Below are 27239 nucleotides of genomic sequence, written 5' to 3' on the forward strand. Positions count from 1 at the left end.
AGCATACACTCCTGAATTCTCTTCCTTGCCAACCAATAGGCATTCAGGTTTCCAAATACTGCAGACCCTGCTTACAGAATTTAGCATGGATTTTCTAACTGTGGCTTTACATCTTGTGTCACAGTTACTGTCAGGATAATAAATTACTTTCTGGGCCAGAAATACCCTGCATGCTATAGATAATTCAGAAAAGTTTCTGCAAATAAGAAGCAGAGTTTATATTTCAGAAGGAAATCACTGTGTTTCTAAAGTAACATAGGTGACTTGTCTGTGTCATCAGCTGGCTACAATTCAGTTGCTGCTAATAACCATATCTTCTTACTGTGCATATTTATGAAAGTTAAACAGATAACTTGGGACTTGAAAGAAATGTATACTTAATGTGTATGCATGTAATGTCTGAGATTTGCTTTAAAATCCTCCAGGGCACAAAGGCCCCTGAGGGCATTGTGGTGATTGGGGAATGACATGTGAGACAAGCTTGGAATGTTGATGTTTGTTTAAGATGGTTGTTGGGCCCCTGGGTATTTATTATACTGCAATTTCTACTTTTGTGTGTGTGAGTGCAAATTTCTACAACAAAATGCTTATGGAAAGGAATGGTAAGTTTGCAGTGTGAATGTCATGGCATCAAATGAAACTAAGGGGATGAAGAAAAAAAAGCAAATGGTTAACATTTTAGTTAATGTATTTATTACTTAAGCATGGAGGAAGGATGGAAGGAAGGGAGGGAGGAGTGAAAACAAAGGGAAATTTAGCATATTCACTCATTATTTCCCTGGTCATAATGCTGTTGTTAAATTATTCGCATTATTCAGTATACATTTTTTGGTTTGTTTTTTGTTGAAGAGATCGATAAACCTCCTACTTGCTTTCAAAGCACTTTTAGTGGGGTTGTTTAATGGAACGTATGGTGTACCTGCAGGTTACCATACAGATGACATATGACTAATTGTTCAGGTGATGAAATAGAAAGGTATACTTGGTCATAATTTCTACTGAGGAGCATGCCTGTCACTACTAGAAAGGCTTTGGCCCAGGTGAGGGCAGTGATCATGGTGCCATCAGGGGACGTGGAGGCGGATGGAAGACTGCATCTGGTTCAGCTTTTGCTACTTACACCGAATGATGATCTTGGGCAAGTGTTGTAACCCTTCAGGTCTTCAGTTTCGTCATCTGAAACTGTAAAGGATGGGTGGAGAGTTTTTTTTTTCTTAATTAATTTATTTTATTTATTTTTATTTTTGGCTGTGTTGGGCCTTCATTACTGTGCGCGGGCTTTCTCTAGTTGCCGCGAGCGGGGGCTAGTCTTCGTTGCGATGCGCAGGCTTCTCACTGCGGTGGCTTCTTTCGTTGCGGAGCACGGGCTCTAGGCGCATGGGCTTCAGTAGTTGTGGCTCGCAGGCTCTAGAGCGCAGGGTCAGTAGTTGTGGCGCCCGGGCTTAGTTGCTCCGCAGCATGTGGGATCTTCCTGGACGAGGACAAAAACCTGTGTCCCCTGCCTTGGCAGGCAGATTCTTAACCACTGTGCCACCAGGGAAGCCCTGAGAGTTCTTTTAATTAATGCAAATCTATGCTTCGGAGGCACATTAATTAATGCAAATCTATGCTTCGGAGGCCCATCTTGTGCAAAACCATAGAGCTAACTGACTTTAGAGTTGTGAAAGGAAGATGCCAGGTCCTTCATCTTCTACTCATTCCCCCGTCTCCATCACAGAGGAAAAGAGCTGATGTATTTAAAATTTTGCTTAAAGTGCTTTTGCTTTTATTGCTTCTCCTTCCCAGGCACTTGTATTTTAGTCTTTCTTACATTAAATTATGACACTGTGGGATAGACCTGTTACATCTCATTAAAGTGATTTTAGTCTTCAGCGAGGAGATTAGCAGATGCTAATCTTCTTGTCTATCCACTCATGCGGCAATGTTCCTCACTTCCTGAAATTGTCCTCTTTGTTTTTGATGGCTAATGTGCCTTAGTCGTTTTCGACCTGAGGACTTAGACTCTGTCTACAAGAGGCCAGGTAGATAATGTAGTGAATCGAACCTGTTGTAAACTATGGTTTTTCAGTATAGTCATCTCTAGTTTTCAGTTCTGCAGCTTTTGGCCTTAATCTTGGGGCCATAATAGAGAATGATGGGGGTTTTGGCTAACTGGAAAGCTTATGACCCTTTCAAGAGGGCATATACTACCTAGTCCCATCTGATTATTGCCATTTGGGCCCCGTGTTGCCAGATTTTCTAAGTATTCGGGAGAAATATGGTTGTGGACTGCCATTTTCTGGTCTCTTTTATTTTTTGTGGGGAAACTACCTTAGACCCTGTTCTTAGTAAATGCTTGAATGGGAAATAGGTCTTTAGTTAGTGTTTTTTCAGTTCTTCTGGTTCTGTTGTAGTTGGGAGGCAGGTAACATCTCTGCTCGGGTGGTTTCTCTTGTGGTGACTGAGCAAACCTGGTATCCTCATGGGAAAGGACTGAGAGATTATCTGGAGAAGTAGAACTGGGAAGGCACGTCTTTCTCTGTGTACCCGGGGTTGGCCATGTAAAGTCAGAATGTGTTACAGAATGTCTCTGTTCTGTGGCAACACTTAGAATCCTTAAATTGAATAATTTGCCAGCAGGTCTGGAATACCTTACACATGTAATGTGTTTCTTTTTTTTTTTTTTTAATCTTTTTTTAAAATTTTTTATTTATTTATTTATTTTTGGCTGTGTTGGGTCTTTGTTTCTGTGCGAGGGCTTTCTCCAGTTGTGGCAAGCGGCGGCCACTCTTCATCGCTGTGCACGGGCCTCTCACTGTTGCGGCCTCTCTTGTTGTGGAGCACAAGCTCCAGACGCGAAGGCTCAGTAGTTGTGGCTCACGGGCCCAGCCGCTCTGCGGCATGTGGGATCTTCCCAGACCAGGGCTCGAACCCGTGTCCCCTGCATTAGCAGGCAGATTCTCAACCACTGCGCCACCAGGGAAGCCCCTGTAACGTGTTTCTTAAATTAAGGAATGCTTTTTCCTCCAGTCGGTCTTTTATTCCCATCACCATTTGGACCCTCTTTTCCTTCATCTCTCTCTTTCTCCCTCTCCGTTTCCTTCTTTTTCATAGCATGAATTTGTGGCCTGTCCATGGTATAGAATATTCCAGGCATTGTGTTCGCATAGAATCTTGTAAAGGTTCTTGTAAAGGTGTGTACCCAAAATTCAAGAAATTCTTAATTTTGTCAACATCCACTCATAAAAGATATTGAGAACTCATGGTAATCTATGTGTGATACAAAGGAATATTTTTATAATGCTCACATATTTGGGTTTTCGGTTATATGTAAATCGTAACACTATAAAGTAGATTTTCAAAAACTCCTTAAGGGCAAGAGTCCTGTTTTTTATATTCCGGAGCACATTTATAGTGTTCTGAAGCTGTCAGAATCCTTAGTTATGAGAGATCATTTACGATATGGCACCCCTAAAGAGTGTTAATTCTGAAAGTTATTTCTATTTGGCTACAAGTCTCTTGCTCTGACATTAATGTAATATAATTATTGTCTAGGATGGGATCTTTAAGATGAGCCTTTCTCCGGATGGGACCCTCCTTGCAGCCATTCACTTCTCAGGAAAACTAAGCATCTGGGCCATTCCATCTCTGAAGCAGCAAGGGGAGTGGAATCAAAATGAGCAGGTGTGTCTCTTGATTATGATTATTCCTAGAATGATTCTCGCTTAAGGGTGAGTACTGACAATACTAATTTCATTTTGATGATATTTTACGTTTTAAAATGTAGCTCACAGCTATTACTCACTGTCATCATTCCAAAGCTGTCCTATTCTTTACTTAAATTATACTATTATCAGTGTAGTAGGACAAATGAAGAACAGAGTAGCACTCTGCGCTGATACGAATTTGTAAAGCAGGACACTCTGTATCCTGAGTGTCATCTGTCCTTTGATCTCTGCATTTCCCCCTTTCTCATTGCAAAAATACAGAATGGAGATGTTAATTTTTCAGCAAAAGTTAACTAATATCAAAGATTTGAAGGGTCAGTATCGTAAAAAGGTTAGACTTCTTTCCAAATCTTGCAGTGCTAGTAATCCTGGGCTTCCTTAAGGTTGAAGGGAGTTATCTTCTCTTTACTCAAAAGGTAGATAGAGAAGATACAGAGAAAGGTAGAACTGTTCATTTTTTTAGTGTCTGGAAATAACAGGGTTTGAGAATTAAACAATTGAGTTGTTTAGTAACGGATAGTATCAATGTCTATTGTAATCTAAAATCAGGATGGGCAGGTAAGGTATAATGCTCATTTAATGCCACGCATGTGATAGAGTGAAGATTTAAGAAAAATCTTCTCAATTAGATACAGCTTATGTTATAAATCTTTTACTCCTCTGAAAATGATTTTGCATGTCAGCACTTTGAGTGTTCTCCTTCCCTCACATCCCCATTCCCCTTTCCTACAGGAGTATCCTTTCACCAGCTTTGGTGGGTACTTCTGTGATTCTAAGAAAGGAGCATACTCCCTGCAAGGTCTGAATGGATCAAGGTCTTTTTATTAGCATTCTTTTGAATTTCATTTCATCAAACTGCACTATAAAAGAATTCTTAATAAGCAAACAGTATTTTGTATTTCTCAGAATAGAGGAAAAGAGAAAGGGGCTCTATATTTTCATACTCTTCACAGACTTAAATTTATTTGTTTTTGCTGTTCTTCAATTTTTTCTCTTAGACACAATTGTAGGAAGATTCCCTCCCCCCACCTTCCCCCCCCGCCCCAGTTCCTCACCATGTTGAATTTAATTTGGTCTCCACATCTCTGCTACTCTGTCTTACTTACTAGATCTAGATTTGTTCTAAATAGAAGAAAGAGATCCTCCTCAGTTATCAACCTCAGTAGCCAAATAGAGGGACATTCTTTCTGTCTCCTCTGAAATGAGAGCTAAGTTGACTTATATCTTCACTCTAGAAGTGGAGTGGACCAGCTCTCAAAACTGTTTTTTTTTAATGTATTTAGCTAGGCTCATCAGATAATTAATTGATCCAGAAGGTACCGTGCATTTTTCATGGTTATCAATGTACAGTGTTAAGATACTTAGCTTTTGTTATTTGGGAAGACCCTGATGTTCTATTATATATGGGAAATTTTACATTTGAGCAAGCTTTTTCTTAAAAGGTGAACGCTTTGAATATTAAAGTCATTTGGAATAGAAATATTGATTAAGTTTTGAAGCACACTTAATGTTTGATCTTGTGAATGTCCTAGAATGTCGTACATATAGCATAAGGGCTATTTAAAAAAATTCATTAGTATGCTGTTTCATTTTCTGAAATTCTGGGTACCTTTTTTTTTTTGCATGCAAAGATAAACTGCATCTTTTGTAGTCCTTATTGGCATATACTTGAATTTTTAACTGGTTAGACATTTTTATTGTTAGTTGCCAATCAGTTTCATTATAATCATTACTCTTTAGCTCATGAATGTTATTTATTGGGTTTTTATAATGATTCTATTAAAAACACAAAAATTGTTTAAAAATCTTGAAACTCAGGCATGAATAAATGTAAATATCTCAGTCATTTGGAATAGGCCATCAGAAAGGTAATGTGACAAGAAAGGAGGGGAATTTGGAAATGGCAACAGAGATGCATGATGGGAGGACATGAGTTCAGGCCAGAAATTTGTCTCTAGTGTTGTCTTAGGGAGAGACTTTTGAACAGAAATACGCTGAGAGTTTAGAAGGCAGTTCATCAGGAATTGCTGAAGCCTGATTTTTCTGTTGTACCTCACAGAGTTTCCGCCTTATCTCTGTGGCTCTGATTCAGTGCTCCTCCCACCCCTACAGTCTGCAGACAGACTGTATGATGATACAACTCCACAAGCTAGTTGTATCTTTTATTATAATTTACACCTTTTTGGGCTTACCTATCAGTTTCTTCTGATTTGGTTGGTATAAATGATCTCCCTTGAATGCTTGAGTAAACTGGAAAAAAAAGGGATTTGGGGCTCACAGAGCTGAAAACCGTGGCCCTGGTTGCCATCACCAAGGCTGCTCCGCACACCCTCATTCCAGAGCGCTTCCCATCGCAGGCCAGTGGCTGCCAGCCCCTCCCTTTCCTGCTGCTGCTCAGCACCTGGGAAAACTAGCTGAGTAGGACAGACGTTGCCCTCTGAGACCCCTGCCAGTGCTAGCCTCAAAGTAAATTTTTGTCCAAAGTTGAGAACAGGGAGGGCATTTCATTTTATCTCTTCAAAGGTTGTGATCAAAATGCAAAAGCTCCTTCATTTAACCTGCCATCTTTTCCAGTCTGGTCATTATGCTGCTTTATACCTGCCCCCTGAACCCTCCTCTCCTGCTCCCTACTTTTGTCTAACCCTTTCTATTTTACTTTGTGAAACTTCATTCCATCATAAACAAACTCCTGTGAGGCTTCATCATTTTTCCAGAATGCTCTGCTTTCTTTTGATACATTTAATCTAGGCTTACAAAGCTCAGTAGGATCGAGGTACATGTACACGTAGTCTTGCAGCTTTTATAAAATTTACTCTAATAATAACCTCTATTATTATTTACTGAGCACTAATTTTGTCCTAGGGTTTTTCAGCAAGTAAGCAGGAGAACTGAGATTTGATTTCATAGCTCTCTGGCTCTGATGTCCATGCTCTTTCCATGACCATGTGAGAAAATAAATACACTTTAAAAAAAGGTGGGAAAACCCCTATTTGTTAGGTTTCTTATTAGGCTTTATTTGATGTGACCTTTAAAAGAACAGAGACAAATTCTTCTTCTCTGCGAATGTAACACGGATTTCTTCAGCCCTCTCAGATGTGTTGAACTCTTGAGCTAATTAGTGTGTACCAGATACTAGAATAAGTAATTGAGAAAGTCTGTCATTGGTAAACCCTTAACTTTATGATCGATATCATATCACAGTACTTACGATGTGGTGACATGAGGTGAGGGTGGTAACTCTTTGTCCAGCAAAAGAAGTTTGAACAACCATACTTTGTTTGAGTCTTTCACGAACATTCCGGGGATGAATCACATTGGATATTGGACATTTTAGATTTGACTTTAATGTTTGAAGAGAGTCATTAAAATCTAGTGTACTAGTCAGATATAGAGAACAAACTAGTGGTTACCAGTAGTGAGAAGGAAGAGGGGAGGGGCAAGATATGGGCAGGGGATTAAGAGGTACAAGCTATTATGTATGAAATAAGCTACAAGGATATATTGTACAACACAGGGAATATAGCCAGTATTTTATAATAACTATAAGTGGAGTATAACCTTTAAAAATTGTGAACCACTATGTTGTACACCTGTAACATATAATATTGTACATAAACTATACTTAAATAAAAATAATAGTGCATTAGAGTAAATGTTATAAAGCTTGCATGTTAACAGTGCTATCAAGAGTAGGTTGTTACTTTATTCAGAATAATTATCGTAAAATAATAAAGTTCAAGTATTTGAATCTCTACCGAGTGCTGCAGTAGAAAATGCAATAAGTCACAATCCTTGCCCTTAGGACATTCATAGTCTTGCAAGGGAAATTATAAACAAATTAATAAAATAACATGTTAATATTATGAAAAGATAAGCTCGGAGGAATGGTGCATACTTCAGTTGGTGGTGTTGGGGAGGAGGATTGTTGGGAATAAATAGTGTGTGTATAGTAAGGCTTGGCTATCAACAGCAATTTTCATCTCTCTCATTTACTTCACAAAACACCCTGTTAAGTAAAAAATGTTTTTATACTCATTTTAAGAGATGGGAATAGTGCTAAAAGAAGTTAACTTAGATCACTAAATGTTAGAATCAGTGTTCCATTTTGACTGAGGTCCTCTGACTTTGTAGGTCAAGCCTTTTTTCCAGAGAATCTTCTTACGGTGCTTATATTTAGAAGTACTGACTTTAAGTGGGCAAATTGGGTACTAGTTAAGATGTTAATGGAAAACAGGGAGAGATAGCCCGTGTGGTTTATCCAAATGACACCTGGAGTTGTGCAGTTCATTATGTAGAGACACTGGGAATGTGAACATATTAATAAGCGAGAGGTATAATATTGTCACTTACCAAATGTATGGTGTCACTTTATGTATTCATCACTGGCTGAAAATCACTGAAGAACTCTTAAACAGCTGAAAAGCACTTAAAACAGCTGCTCTTTTCTCATTCGTCCAGTTTAATCAAGTGACCTTGGGTCAGCCAAGTAGGACAGGCTTTGGATTTCTTTGTGGCTACTCTGGGAAATGAATGGAGAGGCAATTAGTTTAAAATAGAATATATAGTATATAGTGTATAGTTAGCTTGTAACTTTACCTTAAACATTGCCTGAGAAAAAAACTAATGTTTCTCTTGCACTATACAGACTTAAAGTCTTTTACCAAATTGTGAATTCAGCTCATCTGGGCCTTTCTTCAAGCAATACGCTACCTTATTAGTTTCCATAATATGCTTTGTTTGAATGAGGATTTTCTCTGTAAAATCTAATGATTAAAGATAGTTTGGAAGTGCCCGTTCTGATTTACTTCTATCCAGTTTTTAGTTGATTAAATACTTTGGCTTTCATTGTCAGTATGAAAATCCATCTGGCTAGAAATCTGTATTAAGTTTTGTTCATGTTTGGAATATATAGTAAAATTGCCAAAGTGATTTTCATTTCAAACATTTCCCATATGTTATGTTTATATATTTACATCTCATTTTTGTCCTTAATTGTTCTCTGAAGGAGTTTTATTACTTGCTTATTTGTACTTACTTGGATGTAGTAGACACAAAACTAACCTTTTCCATTTGATTGTATTTTCTCTTTGACACATAGTAGGTACTGGCCTAATTTTGTTAAGTGGATGAATCAGTGAAGGATAAATGGGAAGATGACAGTTCATGTCATTAATCATGATCTAAACCACAGCTGTTTTCACAACTTCACTAGACTGTCAGCTCTTTGAGAAGAGGCGCTGAATTGAATATACATTTCTTCCCTGAGAGCTAACAAAGGACTTGGTGTATTAAATACTAATAATAAATGTTTGTGGAATGAATAAACATTTAAAGGTTGCTTTTATGCTGTTGGCGACAAGGTCTTTGTTATATTTAGCTTCTAGCTGTAAAAAAACAAACAAACAAACAAAAAGTCAGCAAATAAAATCCTTAAATCTGAAGAAAACAGATTTAAGCTCTATGCTTTAGCCATAATAGCCTCTCGGAACAAAATCTATAGCTGTATCCTTAGGACATCCTCCTCTAGGCTACTGCTGCCCTATAAAGTGAGGGCACCGGAGGCTGTTTTCAGACATACGGTAGCACGTCACACAGAGAGGAGTGGCGTGGAGGTTGCCGCTCAGGATATATCAACATAGTCCTGGGACTGAGTACCCCCCACCCCCCGCTTTCCTGGGGGTCTTGGGAGCTTGGGGATCCTGTCTTCAAAGTAGCAGCCTACAGAGTTTGATCAGATGTCATAAAGCACAGCCAGGTCATGGTTCTCCTCACAGAGTCCTTGGCTCTGAAGGGTGGTAAGTTGGGGCCAGTTTGAATAGTATAAGGGGAGCAGTGGGAATGCCAGTGTAGAAAGCAGCAAGGGACAAGCCGTCAGGTTGCTGGTCTGGCAGGCCAACGCTGCCTGAGGCAGAGGTAAGTTTGGGATTTTGTTTGGGCTTCTTTCTTAAATATACTGTACAGATAATGTCATCAAACTCCCACATATTGTGAAGTTGAACGCTTAGTTCAGATATATAGACTGAATTGCTGTGTACTTCTAAGACAAAAGTACAGACAGGTATATACCCCAAAGAATTTAAAACAGGTAGTCAAACAAGTACATTCGCACACGTGTTCACAGCAGCCGCAAGCTGGAAACAACCCAAACGTCTGTTAACAGAAGGATGGACAAATTGTGCTATATACTTGCGATAGAATATTATGCAGCCATAAAAAAGGAATGAACTACCAATCCATGCCACAACTTGGATGACCCTTGAGAACATTATGATAAGTGAAAGAAGCCAGACACAAAAGGTTGTTTGAATTCATTTATACAAAATACCCAGAATAGGTAAATCCACAGAGATAGAGGGCACATTGGTGGTGGCTACGGCTGGGGAAAGGGGAAAGGGAGTAACTGCCTAATGCCTAAGCTTTATTTTGAAGGGATAAAAAATGTTTTGGAACTAGATGGAGGTGGCAGACATTGTGAACGTACTAAATACCACTGAATTATTCATTTAAAAATGGTTAATTTTATGTTCATTTCACCACAATGAAAAAAAATGATTTCATTAATCCTCTCCTCCCCCCCAAACCCTAAAACAAACAAAAATGCATATAATTAGAATATGATGCCTTGTAGTCCCGTACTTTGACCTACTTTTTTTTCCTGAATAAGCTTAGCCTTTCCCTACCTGTGTCCTTCTGTGTACACTGTGGTCTCCCACTGGAACGTTGTCCTCCACCCATTTTCTACATCCAGGTCTTATCCAGCCATAAACATATATAACACCATCAGGCTTTCTTTGATCGTCTTGAACTCCCTTCATCTTTCTCAAGCCCGTATCCAATATGATCTCTTGATCCTTTGAAGACCCTTAGCACTTTTATCTATACCTCTTTTTTGGGCAGTTATCAAATTTGACCTTGGGTTATAGTTAGTTATACCCATTTCTTAGCCATCTATGTGCTTGAGTATAGGGCATGTAATGTCTGATTTTTTTTTTTCTTCTTTCTTTCATAGTGTAAGTGCACAGTATTCATTGACTAAATAGCAGAAGAAACCACACTTTTGAGAAGGTGTAGGAATATTTGTACTATGTCGACTAATTTTTCTGTAGCTTAGACATTCTACTTAGAGCTCAGTGATTCAAAGGATTAATTAGTTCATTCCCTCATTCAGCATTTAACTACTGTGACAGGGGTGGGCACTGACAGACGTGGGAGTCCAAGGATGACTAACAGAGTCCTGGATGCAGAGGAACAAATCTTCACCTTGGGTTTAAAATTGGTTTCACAAGAGACACCCATTATCTAAGCAATCTGCATGGAACAGTCTAGTCCCAGAGTGTGGAGACTGGCTCTACGAGACTAGTACTGCTTGTTCATACGGTCTAGTCCCAGAGTGTGGAGACTGGCTCTACGAGACTAGTACTGCTTGTTCATACAGTCTAGTCCCAGAGTGTGGAGACTGGCTCTACTAGACTAGCACTGCTTGTTCATACGGTCTAGTCCCAGAGTGTGGAGACTGGCTCTACTAGACTAGTACTGCTTGTTCATACGGTCTAGTCCCAGAGTGTGGAGACTGGCTCTACGAGACTAGTACTGCTTGTTCATACGGTCTAGTCCCAGAGTGTGGAGACTGGCTCTACGAGACTAGTACTGCTTGTTCATACAGTCTAGTCCCAGAGTGTGGAGACTGGCTCTACTAGACTAGCACTGCTTGTTCATACGGTCTAGTCCCAGAGTGTGGAGACTGGCTCTACTAGACTAGGACTGCTTGTTCATGGTTCTCTTGCTCATCATTAACTTTGATGAAGACAAGCACACTTTGAATTCTCAAAGTGCTTATGCCAATGAGATGACTTCTTTTTACATTTTTTTCTCAAGAGTTCTTGTTAAATTTCTTTGTGATCTATACGTCCTTAAATTTACCCAAGGCTGAATCGTAATTGTTGTTGTTTGTGGGGCTTAAAGTTCTAAAGTGTTATCCCATACTTTCCTGTGTACTCCAGAATGTACGTGGGGAGGCACACATGGCATCATGTAAATAAACGCTGGCACGCCTCTGGTGCTGTTGGTGGAGGTGCAGCTGGTGGTTCGGAGCTACTGAAGCTTCTAAGGTGCCTTTAATGGTCAAATAAGATTTTATTTTAGTTGATTATTTTCAGTAATACGTACCTTATTCTAATTTTTTGAAACTTAATTTTTTTTTTTTTTTTTTATACTTAAGGACAATCCATTTCTTTGCCTAGTATATAAATAGCCTTTTATGGCAACTTTTTTCTGATAAAGTTAGCGAATTATATCTTCTGTTCTCAGGGTCTGCTCTGAGCGACTTATAGTAGGGGAGAGCAGAAAGTTCTCTCAGGGTATGGAAAGAAATATCAGTTTTAATACCCTAACGTATAAGCCACTGATAAATCGGTAATTATTCTGTTGCATAAGATGAAAAAGCCCATTTTGACATAAGTACAGCATCACTTTTTTTGGGCTTAAGATTTCAGATAACCCCCAATTGATATTTTGTTGTTTTTTCCCCCCATACTATTGTGATTCTGGAGGTTATGGAATTAACGTGGGCCTGGGAAATGTCTGGCAGTGGCTTAATCTCTGTTGTTTTGTGATGCTTGAGAGATCGCGGTGTGTCCTCACGTTCACAAAGGTGGGCAGGACATTGTGTTGCCGTGAGATTAGACTGTGAATGTGTTGAATTTGAGGATTGCATGGTTATATTTTTTGACTTAGTACAATAGGTTTTCAGTCATAGAAAGTTAGAACTGGGGATGACACGGAAGTTGTGGAGTCCAACCTCAGAGCTGTGGGAACTGAGACCTGGAGGGTTGCTGGCCTTACGAGCGGCAGGGTAGCTCTTACATCCAGGCTGGTGTTTTAGTCATAGCAGCGTGGCTGTCCTCCTCCCAGTGTGCAGGTGTGCGTGTGTGTGTGCAGAATTGTTAGTGTATCCTGCTTTCATTTGTATGAATTATATGCTTGCCATCACAGTTCTTATTCATGCTACTTTCTTCATTAAATTGAGTCACAATACTTGCATGTGCACATCTTAGGTATAAGAACAATTGCTTTTCAAGATCTTGGAGCGGAATAGATTTCAACTAGGTGTAACTAAGAGATGAAAGGAAAGCATCATTTCTGTTTTTTGTTGAAAAAGAAAAATCCAAAGTTCTTGATGATGTTCTTATAATTTTCTTACCTTGTTGATCCAAGAATTTATGTGCCTGTTTTTCAAATTCAGCCAGGCTATGATGACCTTAATCCTGATTGGAGACTCTCTACTGAGAAGAGAAAAAAAATCAAAGGTGAGTTTTATGATGTATGATGATTAAAACCGTAAGAGACTCGTGTTGTTTAATACAGGTGCTTTTTAGATGGTATGATACATGTAGGGGAGGGAAAACTCCTTTTCTTTCTACTATCCTAGGTTCTCTGGCTGGGGCTCTGTAAAATTAGATTGACAAAAGACAGATTAATAAGAGAAAAACAAGCAGAAGTTTATTAGCACGTACATTGAGTTTATACATGAAGGTACCCAGGGATGAGTAACTCCGAGGGATGGTTGGAAATTGGGCTTATACAGCATCTAACCAAAGAAACAGTAAATTTTTAGGGAAGTGACAAGACAAAGGAAAAGCAGTTGGAGTTTCTAGGAGTGGCATATTGTGGGAAGGCAAACATGTGGGGAAAGTAATGGAAGATAAGCACTACTTAGTTATGTAGATTCCTTCGGTGCTGTCTCTGGGCTCATAAGGGTCTAAATTTGTTTCCAGTGATGAACTCTTCTCCTTCGTGGTAGAGAGCGGAGAGGGGAACGACTTTGTAAATTTATGTCCTACTTTTACGCATATAGGTAGAGGGCAGGGAGCTTTTCTTGTGTCTGCTTCTTCTCAGTGGCCTCTAGCCCAAAATAATCATTATGCCACAGTGGCACATTTTGGGGTGGCATATTGAGCTACCCTACATATAAAAGTCTCTAGATACTTCTGCTTCATTTTGGAAGGAACACCAAGATTTCATAGGATGGGGACAAGGCAACAGATCCAGCTTTCTGACCGTCAGGTGTTAGTATTTTGAGTTTTCCCAAGGCTGAGGCAGAGCCTGTGGCATGCAGCGTGGCTCTCCCTCCACAGGCCAGCGCGGAGATGGCACACTGAGTTCAAAGCTCGTAAGTGTACTCCTTTGTAAATGAGCATGGAGGGGATAGCAGAAAGGGATTCCTCAAAGGGTAAACTCTGAGTAGTTATCTCTGGGGCTGGGGTGCCGGTGTGGTAGATGGTAGGTAATAAGAGGTTGGAGGGACTTTCTCTTTTCATACATCTCCATATCTAAGCTTTTTTTTTTTTTTTTTTTTTTTAGCAGTGAGCATGTATTACTTTTATAAATAGAAAAGAAACCCAGTATTTACATTTAATTAAAAGCAATAGTGATTATTTAATTGGTAGATTAGAATTAAAAACAAAAATTAAAATATTGAGTTACTTTGAGTAATTGGTTCCTTTTTCTTCAGGTGAAACTCCCCAAGTTAAACACTGCTGAATTTTTAAGTGTCTCCTATAAAATTAGTGATAGTTACAAGGTTCAAAATCTTTATTAAATTATGCTTCTAATTCACATTTAAAGACCCTGAAAGTATTGATTCGTTAATATCACGTGTCCTGTTCATGTATTCGCTTTTGTTAAATAATCATCCGAAATACTCATTCAGAAAAACATTTTTTAGAAAAAATATAATTTGTCAAATTAGAAAGTTGACTGCATATTTAAATGATTTGCTCCTTTTCATCCCGCATTACATTAAGCTGTAAGCCTAGGAACACTGCTTTTCATGTTTTCTTGGAATTCCTTATTTATATAGATTGCTTTAGGCTTAAATCGGAAGAAAATGTTGAGTTGTCATGGTTTTTGTTTTTTAATTAAAATAATGAGTTATTCTCATGGAGTTAACCTCCTATTTTATTTTATTTTATTTTTAATTTGGCCGTGCTGCATGGCTTCTGGGATCTTCGTTCCCCAAGCAGGGATCGAACTCGTGCCCACGGCAGTGAAAGTGCCCAGTCCTAACCACTGGACTGCCAGGGAATTCCATTAACCTCCTATTTTAAAATCTCTATCTCCTTAGTCAAGTGTTTACATATATTTTAAAATTTATGGTGTACTTTGTGTGTATTACCTTTAAACCTCGTCAGATCCTTAGTGGAACAAGTAAGGTATAAAAGGGCAATAAAATTATAGTAAATATCATGCCATTTCCTTTTGAATGCCTTAATTTGGTGAACCACAGTTCAGTTCTATCCACCCTCCCCCAACCCCTGAAATTCCTTTCTGGTCTTGAATATGTTTTCCTCTTTCTGATTAGTTGCAAGTATAGCGGAGGAAAAAGCTCTTTTTCCTACTACCCTACTAGATTCTCCAGCTGAGACCCAGTAAATTGGACTAACAAAAAGAAAAAAGCATACACATTTATTTAATATGTTTTAGGGACACAGGAACCTTCATAAGGAAATGAAGACCTGAGGAACAGTTAAACCTGATCAGTTTTATACTAGGTTGGGTGAAGAGTGGAAAGTTGTAGAAAGACATGAGAGACCAAAGGGTCTGAGCTAAGGGTAGTAGACTGGGAGGAACTTAGCAAGGCCTGTTTGTTTCCATTTTTCTTGGCTTCCCTCCGTCTTTGGAGTAAGGCTGCTCCTTTCCTCGAGATATAAAGAAGGTGCCTCTCACCTGAGGATCTCAGGACCTGCTCCAGAGGGAGGTCAGAGTTCTTCCTGAGTCTGCCATTTCTCAGTATGCACCTACCTTTTTTTATATGTTGAAAATGGTGATGTATCTCTGAATATTTTTCATTTTTTGAGCAGAAAGACCTTCATATATTTACCTCTGCATCCCTAGAACTATGGACTTTGGCAAATTGTTGGCATTCAGATGTTCATTAAATAAATTACCATTCTGTATCTTCTACTTGAGTAAAAATCTGAGTGGTGACTTACATTTTATTTTTTCTTATTATTTGTCATACCTTTAGGACTCATATGGTTTTAAGATTGATTATTGGACTAAGTGTGTTGTATTTAAACCACATTGACAGATGGATTTGTATTGATTTACTTTTCCCCCCATTAGATAAAGAGTCCTTTTACCCACTGATAGATGTGAATTGGTGGGTGGACAGTGCAGTGATTTTGGCTCGCTGCTCTGGTGCTTTGACTGTTTCGTCGGTGAAAACTTTGAAGAATTTACTGGGAAAATCCTGTGAATGGTTTGAACCATCCCCTCAAGTCACTGCTACCCATGATGGGGGGTTTTTAATTTTGGAGGTAAGGCTTTCCCTTTTAAAGCAATCAGTGTGTTTGAGAGTAAACATTTATTACCCCAAAAATCTAAATATCTGATTTTAATTTTGGTTATCCCATTATTTAATCTTGTCTTTAAAAAGAAAAATTTGTTAATGGAATCAGAACTTGGGTGCAGCATAAAAAAGATCTATTGTTTAGACAATTTAAAAAATTGCATTTGTATTAAGAATGAAGAACATTTATAGTCATTTTGCTCTCTGTAAAGCATTTCTTCCTCATTGACATGATAGCTTTTCTCTTTTCCTGGATTAGTTATCTTAAAAATATAAATAATATCACTACCTAAGAAATACAGTCTTTAACCTATTCCTATGAAATATGACAGCTTAAAACTTTTGGTTCTTTTATTAAGAAAAACTTGTTTATCATGACAAAAAATTTGAAAAGAGGCTAATATCTTAAAGTTATGTTTTGGTCATTTAAAATTATTTTAAGTCTTTCAAGGTAATGGCCTTCAATAGCCTTCACTTCAGTGCAGACTGACAAATGTCTTCTACCCTTAAGTTTGGTACCGAGTCTAAAGATGTTCTTTAAAGAGAACCAGGGCTTAAAATCGAAGGCAACTCTGTTAGGTCTGGAATGAAAGTTATCTTTAACAGGCAGCCTTCAGACTCAGAACTTTGTGAAGACATTGTTTAAAAGCTGGGGGAGGAGGAGGAGCTATTCTTGATAAAGCAAATAAATACCTTCATGTTCATGTTGCTAAATAGATGGAAAAAAATCATCTTTTCACAGCAGGTACAAAAATATCAAAAAGAAAGAAATTAACATTCTCAACTCCTTTATTTCCCTAAAATAATTACCAGGTATATATTTTACAAGACCGTATTAATGACCTATTATTAAAACAGGCTTTAGTTTTAGAGATTTGGAGCCAATAACTTCTGTGCATATTTCTGGAGCTATTGATGTAAATATATAGCATTTGTTGTTGGGTTTCTTTGAATTCCATTCTTAGTTTTAATCCCACGGCTGATGTAATGAATCAAACCAGAGTAGAATTAAAAATATTTTTCTCATTGGCTCTAAAAACTTATCTTTAGTTCCTCACTATTCATTCAACATCTCCTTTTTCAATTCAGTGTGAGATTAAACTCGCCCCCAAACGATCTCGTTTGGAGACGAGGGCGGGAGAAGAAGGTGAAGGAGAAGAGGATTCGGATTCCGATCCGGAAATGTCTGCCAAGGCTCGCTACTTCGGTTATATAAAGCAGGGCTTGTACTTAGTGACTGAGATGGAGCGGTTCGCACCAGCCCGGAAACGCCCGCGAACCATTACTAAAAACTACCGCCTGGTGAGCCTGCGGTCTACGACCCCAGAGGAGCTCTACCAGAGGAAGGTGAGGGTGTCCCCTTACTGTCCACGGTCACAGCATCAGATTTGATTTGCCTCTATTGAGAAAAAAACTATTTTTTTTAATAAAGGAAGAAATTTAAAGAGGGATTGTTATTCTCGTTGACATCTTAGCCATGTCAGTATGATAAAGCTGCTGAGAATAATGCTGGTCTTTGTGCCTGAGCAGTCACAGTAAGGGCAGTGGATGGGAGGTGAGTTCGTGGGGACCGATTGTCCACTTGGTGGCTCTGCCCAGGTGTTCGCTCCACTTCGTGGTGGCCTTCAGCTCTCACTTCTTCTGTGTTGAAGTACAGCCGTCTCCTCAGACTGCAGCAGATGAGGGAAGCCCTGCAGACTTGCTTTCTAGTCCAGGGTTTGCTTGGGAAGCAGATTTGATCAACACTGAGTATGCCACGTGTTTGTGCTGCAGTGTCACAAGCGGAGTCCTGGACGAGGAGTCGGGCCGCCCTGCTCGTCCTGGTTTTGCCATTTTACTTTATAACCATGGGTATTTCACCTCTGTTTCTCATCTTTCTGTTAAAGCGCTTAAAAGAAATACTTGATCTATCTGCCCCTGGTCATGTTTGTGACCTTCTGGTGCCACAGTGCACATGAAGGTGGTTAGGAATGACCTACGCTGTCATCATTCATTCTATCATCATATTGACACTGCAGACTGCTCGGTAATGTCACATTCCTGTTCCATTTCCTTGTCCAAAGATCGAAAATGAAGAGTATGAGGAAGCCTTGTCTCTGGCTCAGACCTACGGCCTGGATACTGACCTGGTGTATCAGAGGCAGTGGAGGAAGTCAGCTGTCAACATTGCTTCAATTCAGAATTACTTGGTATGTTTAAAAATTTTGGTAACATGCAGTAAAATTCAAACTTACGGAATAACTTTTGGCTGTAGGGCTTCATATTGGAGTACTTTTCACTGCTGACTTTTCTATATGAAGTGTTTTATTCTACCTTGAAAAATTATCTTATCAGGTTCTGTCGGCCCTGCAGCTGGACGTTGGTGCAGAAGACATGTGACCAAATATTCACTGATAAACCAGCCATCTGCCTGGTCTTGGCCTAATCCTTTCCCTTCATCTACCTCAGTTAACCTCTGTTCACCTCCATCAGTCAGGGTCCTGTCAGAAGTCAGGAACCACACAGTAATTTGAACAGGAACAGTTTTAATATGGAGAATTACTATTTTCTAGTAACGAGAGATTAACTATATGAGGGCAAAGAGATCTCTAAGGAACACCCTGGGGCTGAACGGAACGTACCCAAGGAGGGAGCAAACTCGGAAGGGAGGGCTCCCCCTGGGCTGGGATCCAGGCTTCATTGGACAAAGAGTGGCTGCAGCACATTGGACGGAAGGGCATTCTCTGGAATGCCTGAGGCCACGGCTGGCCCATAGCAGCCAAGGCTGGCAGGCAGGGAGAGGTGGGATGGGTGGGCCAGCTGGATGCCTGTTGCTAGGGTGGCCGTGAACTGAGGTTGGGGGGTCGGGAAACCCCAGGGGCTGCTAAGTAGGGAGCCCCCCGCCAGCATGAAGGCTGGTAGATAAGGAACCGTGGCCAGGACTGAAAAGGAAAAAATTCCCCCCAGAGTGTAGGCGAGCCTAGTTTAGGGAGCTTCCCCTTCAGGTGTCTGGGAGGGTTCGCTGGGGAGGAATCTGTCCGTGGGACTGCAGCTGACACCAAGTGGGAAGTTGTCCTCCAAAGGAGGGAGGGGGAAGTAAGCACCACCTGATGTCGCCTGCCGGCATTGCCAAGACAGAGGAGCGGGAAGAACAGAACCAGCGCACATGTGGACCAGAGACCAGAGCCTCTTCCTCTGCAGTGGCCTCCAGCGCCCTCTGGTGACAAGGCTTAATATCGTGTCGGCCGCAAATGGGAAAGGCTGTTTATCCCATAGCTGGCTCTGAAGAGTGCTTTTAAGGCTGAGAGGCAATAAATAGATAACTGTCATATCGAGCTTGCCAAATACCCCCTTTTTGCTTAAATCCTACAGTTAAATCCTTCCTGCTATGTGCTGCCACAGTTAGAGTTACTATGTTGGCTGTTTATTTGAATCATTGGCACCTTTGTAAGCAAGTAGTTGGACTCATACATAACCTATTTTTAGAAGGTGCTGACTTCTTATGTGACATTTAGGAAGGCAAATACCTTTGCATTTAGGAATATTCTAAGAAGTGTTGGGAAATATTCATGGTAGTTGTTTTCCCTAAAAATTCACGTACATGAGTAATTAAAAATAAATCAAAACGTAATCTGAAAAAGTTGTGTGTAAGAAGTTGATGCTTCAACCAAACAGGAAGATGAACTGTTAATACAAGTAAGATATCAGAGTTGAGAGCGCATGAAAGATTATGAAATAAAGGAAGAAGACAAAGTTGCTTGTATTTTCTTTAGAATATCAGAACAGCAAACCTATATTATCTTTCTTTCTTTTGTGACTCAGGACAGTGAACTCATGAGTTCATGTATATCCACTTAATGGCCTTTTCTGTAACACAGTAGAAAGCAGATTTGGTCTCTGAAGGAGCTGACAAATGTTAGGAGAGACAAATTATGTACATTTTTTATTGGGGGAAATACTTAATTCAGCAAAATAAATAGGCAGTGAAGAGTAAAAGCACTATGCCAGGAATGGTAAAGGGGTACAGGAGTGGCATAAATATGGCCTTCGCTTTCAGGGAGTTTATAATCTTACCGAGAAGACAAGCTTTATGCCTTCATTATAGAAATGACCATGCAAGAAGATTGCAGACAAATGCTGTGGGAACCCAGTGAAGGTAGCAATCCTTATAGACTCTGGTTATGGAAGTCTTCATATAGTGAAGATGTTTTGGGCAGGGGTTTGAAAGGATTCAAAGTAGAGCTAGAAGAGAGGAAGGCATTCTTAATGGGACAACTTGTATGAGCAAATTAAAAGAAAATGAGCATGACTGATGAGGCAAGTGACTAAATCTGGCTTATTCATTGCTCTATTTTCATGGCACACAAAAAGTACTCAGTAAATATTTCCTGGATGAATGGCTCTGCAAGGAAACCAGTCTGTTGGATCTGAGATTCCATGATGGTGAACATTGGGGCATATTGATTAGAAAGATACATTGATTTGGGTTCAGGTGGGAAACCTTGCCAAAGGCAAGAGACTCCTGCAGTGTCCCAGTTGTTACGTGTCAATGACATGGACTGATACGGAGGCCATAGATGTGGAGAAGGGGATGTGAGTTCAGAGACATTTGAGGAAAGAATTGATATGAAGGAATGTGTAAAGGAATGTGTAGGGTATTAGTCAGATTTTACCCTAAATTTGTATCCACAAGGACTCTTTCTAGGAAAGAGGGCAAGTCAGGAATTTTGAATGGAGTCAGAGGAAGCTGTTGGGAGGGAAGTACACATGGGCCCTTCGTCTTTCCAAGGAACAACATACCATGACTTTTTATGATTAAATTATCATCTGTGCTTTGGAATACATCTCATGGTCAAGTAAATACAGAACCTTGACTTGCTATGCCTCATTAGTTTTTGTTTCAAAGTTAAACGTGTTTGTTACAAGAAGATCAATCTTGCCTTACTTCTTTATTTTCTACTCTTCTATACAGCCCAAATGCAAACTAAAGAGCAACTAAAAAGTTTGGAAAGAGCTTTTTATGTTTCCAAAAAAGAGTACTGAACTTTGTGTTTCAGTGTGTTTCATTAGACGAAGAAAGAAAGCAGTTGGAATCACATGCCCTATACCCAGTCCTAATCACTGCTAGGAAAGTAGCTTTTTAATGTTGAGATGCTCTAGCAGCTGCTTGTGGCCAAGGTTTCAGGTAGCTCTACTCTCTTACGTATAGCTTTATAATTCTAGAAGGCAGGTCTCAGGTCTCAGTTGTCATGATTTCTTTAATGCCTCTGTTTTTTAATTTTCTCTATATCCAGAGTAAAATAAAGAAACGATCCTGGGTTCTTCATGAGTGCTTGGAAAGAGTTCCTGAAAATGTGGATGCTGCAAAAGAACTGCTTCAATATGGATTAAAAGGCACAGACCTGGAGGCTCTTTTAGCCATAGGGAAAGGAGCAGATGATGGCAGGTTGGTTCCGGAAAGATGTGGGTAGAAGTAAAGGTGACTTTGTGAAAACTTTTAAGCTGAGACATTGGAAAGGGTAAACTTTTCTGTATTTAGGTTATTCTGCAATAAAGCAGTTGCCTTTGGTTAATGCTTTTTTATCTGAGGTCAGTTTTCTTTCCTTTAAGTTAAATACGTTTACATATGATAGCTTGATGCTAAGGAAAGAGCAAATTCTACAAACATTTGTTGAATGCTGGCTGTTTCTAAGCTGTGAAGTTAAGGCGGCATGCGCCTAGGTGCGCTTACCGGTGAATTGAACCACTGTAGGCAAGTCTGAGCTTCATTCACTTACTTTATCTGTAGCATTGTGTCCTTCTTCAGAGAATTACCTTGATTAAGTTATATATCTTGTGAAAGCACCTCATAAACTTTTTTTTTGAATTTTATTTTATTTTATTTATTTTTTTAAACAGCAGGTTCTTATTAGTTATCCATTTTATACATATTAGTGTCTACATGTCAATCCCAATCTCCCAGTTCATCCCACCATCACCACCACCCCCCACCACCTTCCCCCTTTGGTGTCCATATGTTTGTTCTCTACATCTGTGTCTCAGTTTCTGCCCTGCAAACCAGTTGATCTGTACCATGTTTCTAGGTTCCACATACATGTGTTAATATACAATATTTGTTTTTCTCTTTCTGACTTACTTCACTCTGTATTACAGTCTCTAGATCCATCCATGTGTCTACAAATGACCCAATTTTGTTCCGTTTTATGGCTGAGTAATATTCCATTGTATATATGTACCACATCTTCTTTATCCATTCGTCTGTCGATGGGCATTTAGGTTGCTTCCACGACCTGGCTGTTGTAAATAGTGCTGCAGTGAACATTGGGGTGCATGTGTCTTTTTGAATTATGGTTTTCTCAGGGTATATGCCCAGTAATGGGATTGCTGAGTCATATGGTAGTTCTATTTTTAGTTTTTTGAGGAACCTCCATACTGTTCTCCATAGTGGCTGTATCAATTTACATTCCCACTAACAGTGTAGGAGGGTTCCCTTTTCTCCACACCCTTTCCAGCATTTGTTGTTGGTAGATTTTCTGATGATGCCCATTCTAACTGGTGTGAGGTGATACCTCATTGTAGTTTTGATTTGCATTTCTCTAATAATTAGTGATGTTGAGCAGCTTTTCATGTGCTTCTTGGCCATCTGTATCTTCTTTGGAAAAATGTCTATTTAGGTCTTCTGCCCATTTTTGGATTGGGTTGTTTGTTTTTTTAATATTGAGCTGCATGAACTGTTTATATATTTTGGAGATTAATCCTTTGTCTGTTGATTCGTTTGCAAATATTTTCTCCCATTCTGAGGGCTGTCTTTTTGTCTTGTTTGTAGTTTCCTTTGCTTTGCAAAAACTTTTAAGTTTCATTAGGTCTCATTTGTTTATTTTTGTTTTTATTTCCATTACTCTAGGAGGTGGATCAAAAAAGATCTTGCTGTGATTTATGTCAAAGAGTGTTCTTCCTATGTTTTCCTCTAAGAGTTTTATAGTGTCTGGTCTTACATTTAGGTCTCAAATCCATTTTGAGTTTATTTTTGTGTATGGTGTTAGGGAGTGTTCTAATTTCATTCTTTTACATGTAGCTGTCCAGTTTTCCCAGTACCACTTACTGAAGAGACTGTCTTTTCTCCGTTGTATATCCTTGCCTCCTTTGTCATAGATTAGTTGAGCATAGGTGCGTGGGTTTATCTCTGGGCTTTCTATCCTGTTCCATTGATCTACATTTCTGTTTCTGTGCCAGTACCATATTATCTTGATTACTGTAGCTTTGTAGTATAGCTTGAAGTCAGGGAGTCTGATTCCTCCTGCTCCATTTTTTTCCCTCAAGACCGCTTTGGCTATTTGGGGTCTTTTGTGTCTCCATACAAATTTTAAGACTTTTTGTTCTAGTTCTGTAAAAAATGCCATTGGTAATTTGATAGGGATTGCATTGAATCTGTAGATTGCTTTGGGTAGGATAGTCATTTTCACAATATCCATTCTTCCAATCCAAGAACATGGTAGATCTCTCCATCTGTTGGTATCATCTTTAATTTCTTTCATCAGTGTCTTATAGTTTTCTGCATACAGGTCTTTTGTCTCCTTAGGTAGGTTTATTCCTAGGTATTTTATTCTTTTTGTTGCAATGGTAAATGGGAGTGTTTCCTTAATTTCTCTTTCAGATTTTTCATCATTAGTGTATAGGAATGCAAGAGATTTCTGTGCATTAATTTTGTATCCTGCAACTTTACCAAATTCATTGATTAGCTCTAGTAGTTTTCTGGTGGCATCTTTAGGATTCTCTATGTATAGTATCATGTCATTTGCAAACAGTGACAGTTTTACTTCTTTTCCAATTTGTATTCCTTTTATTTCTTTTTCTTCTCTGATTGCCGTGGCTAGGACTTCCAAAACTATGTTGAATAATAGTGGTGAGAGTGGACATCCTTGTCTTGTTCCTGATCTTAGAGGAAATGATTTCAGTTTTTCACCACTGAAAATGATGTTTGCTGTGGGTTTGTCATATATGGCCTTTATTATGTTGAGGTACGTTCCCGCTATGCCCACTTTCTGGAAAGTTTTTGTCATAAATGGGTGTTGAATTTTGTCAAAAGCTTTTCCTGCATCTATTGAGATGGTCATATGGTTTTTATTCTTCAGTTTGTTAATATGGTGTATCACATTGATTGATTTGCGTATATTGAAGAATCCTTGCATCCCTGGGATAAATCCCACTTGATCATGGTGTATGATCCTTTTAATGTGTTGTTGGATTCTGTTTGCTAGTATTTTGTTGAGGATTTTTGCATCTATATTCATCAGTGATATTGGTCTGTAATTTTCTTTTTTTGTAGTATCTTTGTCTGGTTTTGGTATCAGGGTGATGGTGGCCTCGTAGAATGAGTTTGGGAGTGTTCCTTCCTCTGCAGTTTTTTGGAAGAGTTTGAGAAGGATGGGTGTTAGCTCTTCTCTAAATGTTTGATAGAATTCACCTGTGAAGCCATCTGGTCCTGGACTTTTGTTTGTTGGAAGGTTTTTAATCACAGTCTCAATTTCAGTGCTTGTGATTGGTCTGTTCATATTTTATATTTCTTCCTGGTTCAGTCTTGGAAGGTTATACCTTTCTAAGAATTTGTCCATTTCTTCCAGGTTGTCCATTTTATTGGCATAGAGTTGCTTGTAGTAGTCTCTTAGGATGCTTTGTATTTCTGCGGTGTCTGTTGTAACTTCTCCTTTTTCATTTCTAATTTTATTGATTTGAGTCCTCTCCCTCTGTTTCTTGATGAGTCTGGCTAATGGTTTATCAATTTTGTTTACCTTCTCAAAGAACCAGCTTTTAGTTTTATTGATTTTTGCTATTCTTTGTTTCTTTGTCATTTATTTCTGCTCTGATCTTTATGATTTCTTTCCTTCTACTAACTTTGGGTTTTGTTTGTTCTTCTTTCTCTAGTTCCTTTAGGTATAAGATTAGGTTGTTTATTTGAGATGTTTGTTGTTTCTTGACGTAAGATTGTATTGCTATAAACTTCCCTCTTAGAACTGCCTTTGCTGCATCCCATAGGTTTTGGATCGTCGTGTTTTCATTGTCATTTGTGTCTAGGTATTTTTGGATTTCTTCTTTGATTTCTTCAATGATCTCTTGATTATTTAGTAACGTATTGTTTAGCCTCATGTGTTTGTGTTTTTTACGTTTTTTTTCCCTGTAATTGATTTCTAATCTCATAGCATTGTGGTAGGAAAAGATGATTTCAGTTTTCTTAAATTTACCGAGGCTTGATTTGTGACCCAGGAGGTGATCTATCCTGGAGAATGTTCTGTGTGCACTTGAGAAGAAAGTGTAATCTGCTGTTTTTGGATGGAATGTCCTATAAATATCAATTAAATCTATCTGGTCTATTGTGTCATTTAAAGCTTGTGTTTCTTATTAATTTTCTGTTTGGAAGATCTGTCCATTGGTGTAAGTGAGGTGTTAAAGTCCCCCACTATTATTGTGTTACTGTCGATTTCCTCTTTTATAGCTGTTAGCAGTTGCCTTATGTATTGAGGTGCTCCTATGTTGGGTGCATATATATTTATAATTGTTATATCTTCTTCTTGGATTGATCCCTTGATCATTATGTAGTGTTCTTCCTTGTCTCTTGTAACATTCTTTATTTTAACGTCTATTTTATCTGATAGGAGTATTGCTACTCCAGCTTTCTTTTGATTTCCGTTTGCATGGAATATCTTTTTCCATCCCCTCACTTTCAGTCTGTGTGTGTCCCTAGGTCTGAATTGGGTCTCTTGTAGACAGCATATAAATGGGTCTTGTTTTTGTATCCATTCAGCGAGCCTGTGTCTTTTGGTTGGAGCATTTAATCCATTCACGTGTAAGGTAATTATCGATACTTATGTTCCTATTCCCATTTTCTTAAATGTTTTGGGTTTGTTATTGTAGGTGTTTTCCTTCTCTTGTGTTTCTTGCCTAGAGAAGTTCCTTCAGCATTTGTTGTAGAGCTGGTTTGGTGGTGCTGGTGCTCTTATCTTTTGCTTGTCTGTAAAGCTTTTGATTTCTCCATCAAATCTTAGTGAGATCCTTGCCGGGTAGAGTAATCTTGGTTGTAGGTTCTTCCCTTTCATCACTTTAAATATGTCATGCCACTCCCTTCTGGCTTGTAGAGTTTCTGCTGAGAAATCAGCCGTTAACCTTATTGGAGTTCCCTTGTATGTTATTTGTCGTTTTTCCCTTGCTGCTTTCAATAATTTTTCTTTGTGTTTAATTTTTGCCATTTTGATTACTATGTGTCTCGGCATGTTTCTCCTTGGGTTTATCCTGTATGGGACTCTCTGCCCTTCCTGGACTTGGGTGGCTGTTTCCTTTCCCATATTAGGGAACTTTTCGACTATAATCTCTTCAAATATTTTCTCAGGTCCTTTCTCTCTCTCTTCTCCTTCTGGGACCCCTATAATGCGAATGTTGTTGCGTTTAATGTTGTCCCAGAGGTTTCTTAGGCTGTGTTCATTTCTTTTCATTCTTTTTTCTTTCTTCTGTTCCACAGTAGTGAATTCCACCATTCTGTCTTCCAGGTCACTTATCCGTTCTTCTGCCTCAGTTATTCTGGTATTGATTCCTTCTAGTGTATTTTTCATTTCAGTTATTGTATTGTTCATCTCTGTTTGTTTGTTCTTTAATTCTTCCAGGTCTTTGTTAAACATTTCTTGCATTTTCTCAATCTTTGCCTCCATTCTTTTTCCAGGGTCCTGGATCATCTTCACTATCATTATTCTGAATTCTTTTTCTGGAAGGTTGCCTATCTCTACTTCATTTAGTTGTTTTTCTAGGGTTTTATTTTGTTCCTTCATCTGGTACATAGCCCTCTGCCTTTTCATCTTGTCTATCTTTCTGTGAATGTGGTTTTTCTTCCACAGGCTGCAGGATTTTAATTCTTCTTGCCTCTGCTGTCTGCCCTCTGGTGGATGAGGTTATCTAAGAGGCTTGTGCGAGTTTCCTGATGGAAGGGACTGGTGGTTGGTAGAGCTGGCTGTTGCTCTGGTGGGCAGAGCTCAGTAAAACTTTAATCTGCTTGTCTGCTGATGGGTGGGCTGGGTTCCCTTCCTGTTGGTTGTTTGGCCTGAGGCAAACCAACACTGGAGCCTACCCGGGCTCTTTGGTGGAGCTAATGGCGGACTCTGGGAGGGCTCACACCAAGGAGCACTTCCCAGAACTTCTGCTGCCAGTGTCCTTGTCCTCAT

The 27239-nt window shown here is 39.2% G+C and overlaps 1 protein-coding gene across 5 annotated transcripts in view; it reads left to right on the forward strand.

Annotated features, from left to right (window-relative positions):
- Positions 1-27239, forward strand: part of NBAS (NBAS subunit of NRZ tethering complex) — a 341753-nt gene that overhangs the window by 66192 nt on the left and 248322 nt on the right. For all 5 annotated transcript variants that reach the window (XM_059942180.1, XM_059942182.1, XM_059942181.1 and 2 more), the window contains 6 exons: positions 3535-3663; positions 12949-13012; positions 15831-16024; positions 17146-17403; positions 18120-18245; positions 21330-21481. In XM_059942180.1, the coding sequence (XP_059798163.1) occupies positions 3535-3663; positions 12949-13012; positions 15831-16024; positions 17146-17403; positions 18120-18245; positions 21330-21481 (923 nt within the window). The remainder of the gene's footprint in view (positions 1-3534; positions 3664-12948; positions 13013-15830; positions 16025-17145; positions 17404-18119; positions 18246-21329; positions 21482-27239) is intronic.

Source organism: Balaenoptera ricei, chromosome 13 (assembly GCF_028023285.1).
Source record: "Balaenoptera ricei isolate mBalRic1 chromosome 13, mBalRic1.hap2, whole genome shotgun sequence".
Classification (NCBI taxonomy): domain Eukaryota; kingdom Metazoa; phylum Chordata; class Mammalia; order Artiodactyla; family Balaenopteridae; genus Balaenoptera; species Balaenoptera ricei.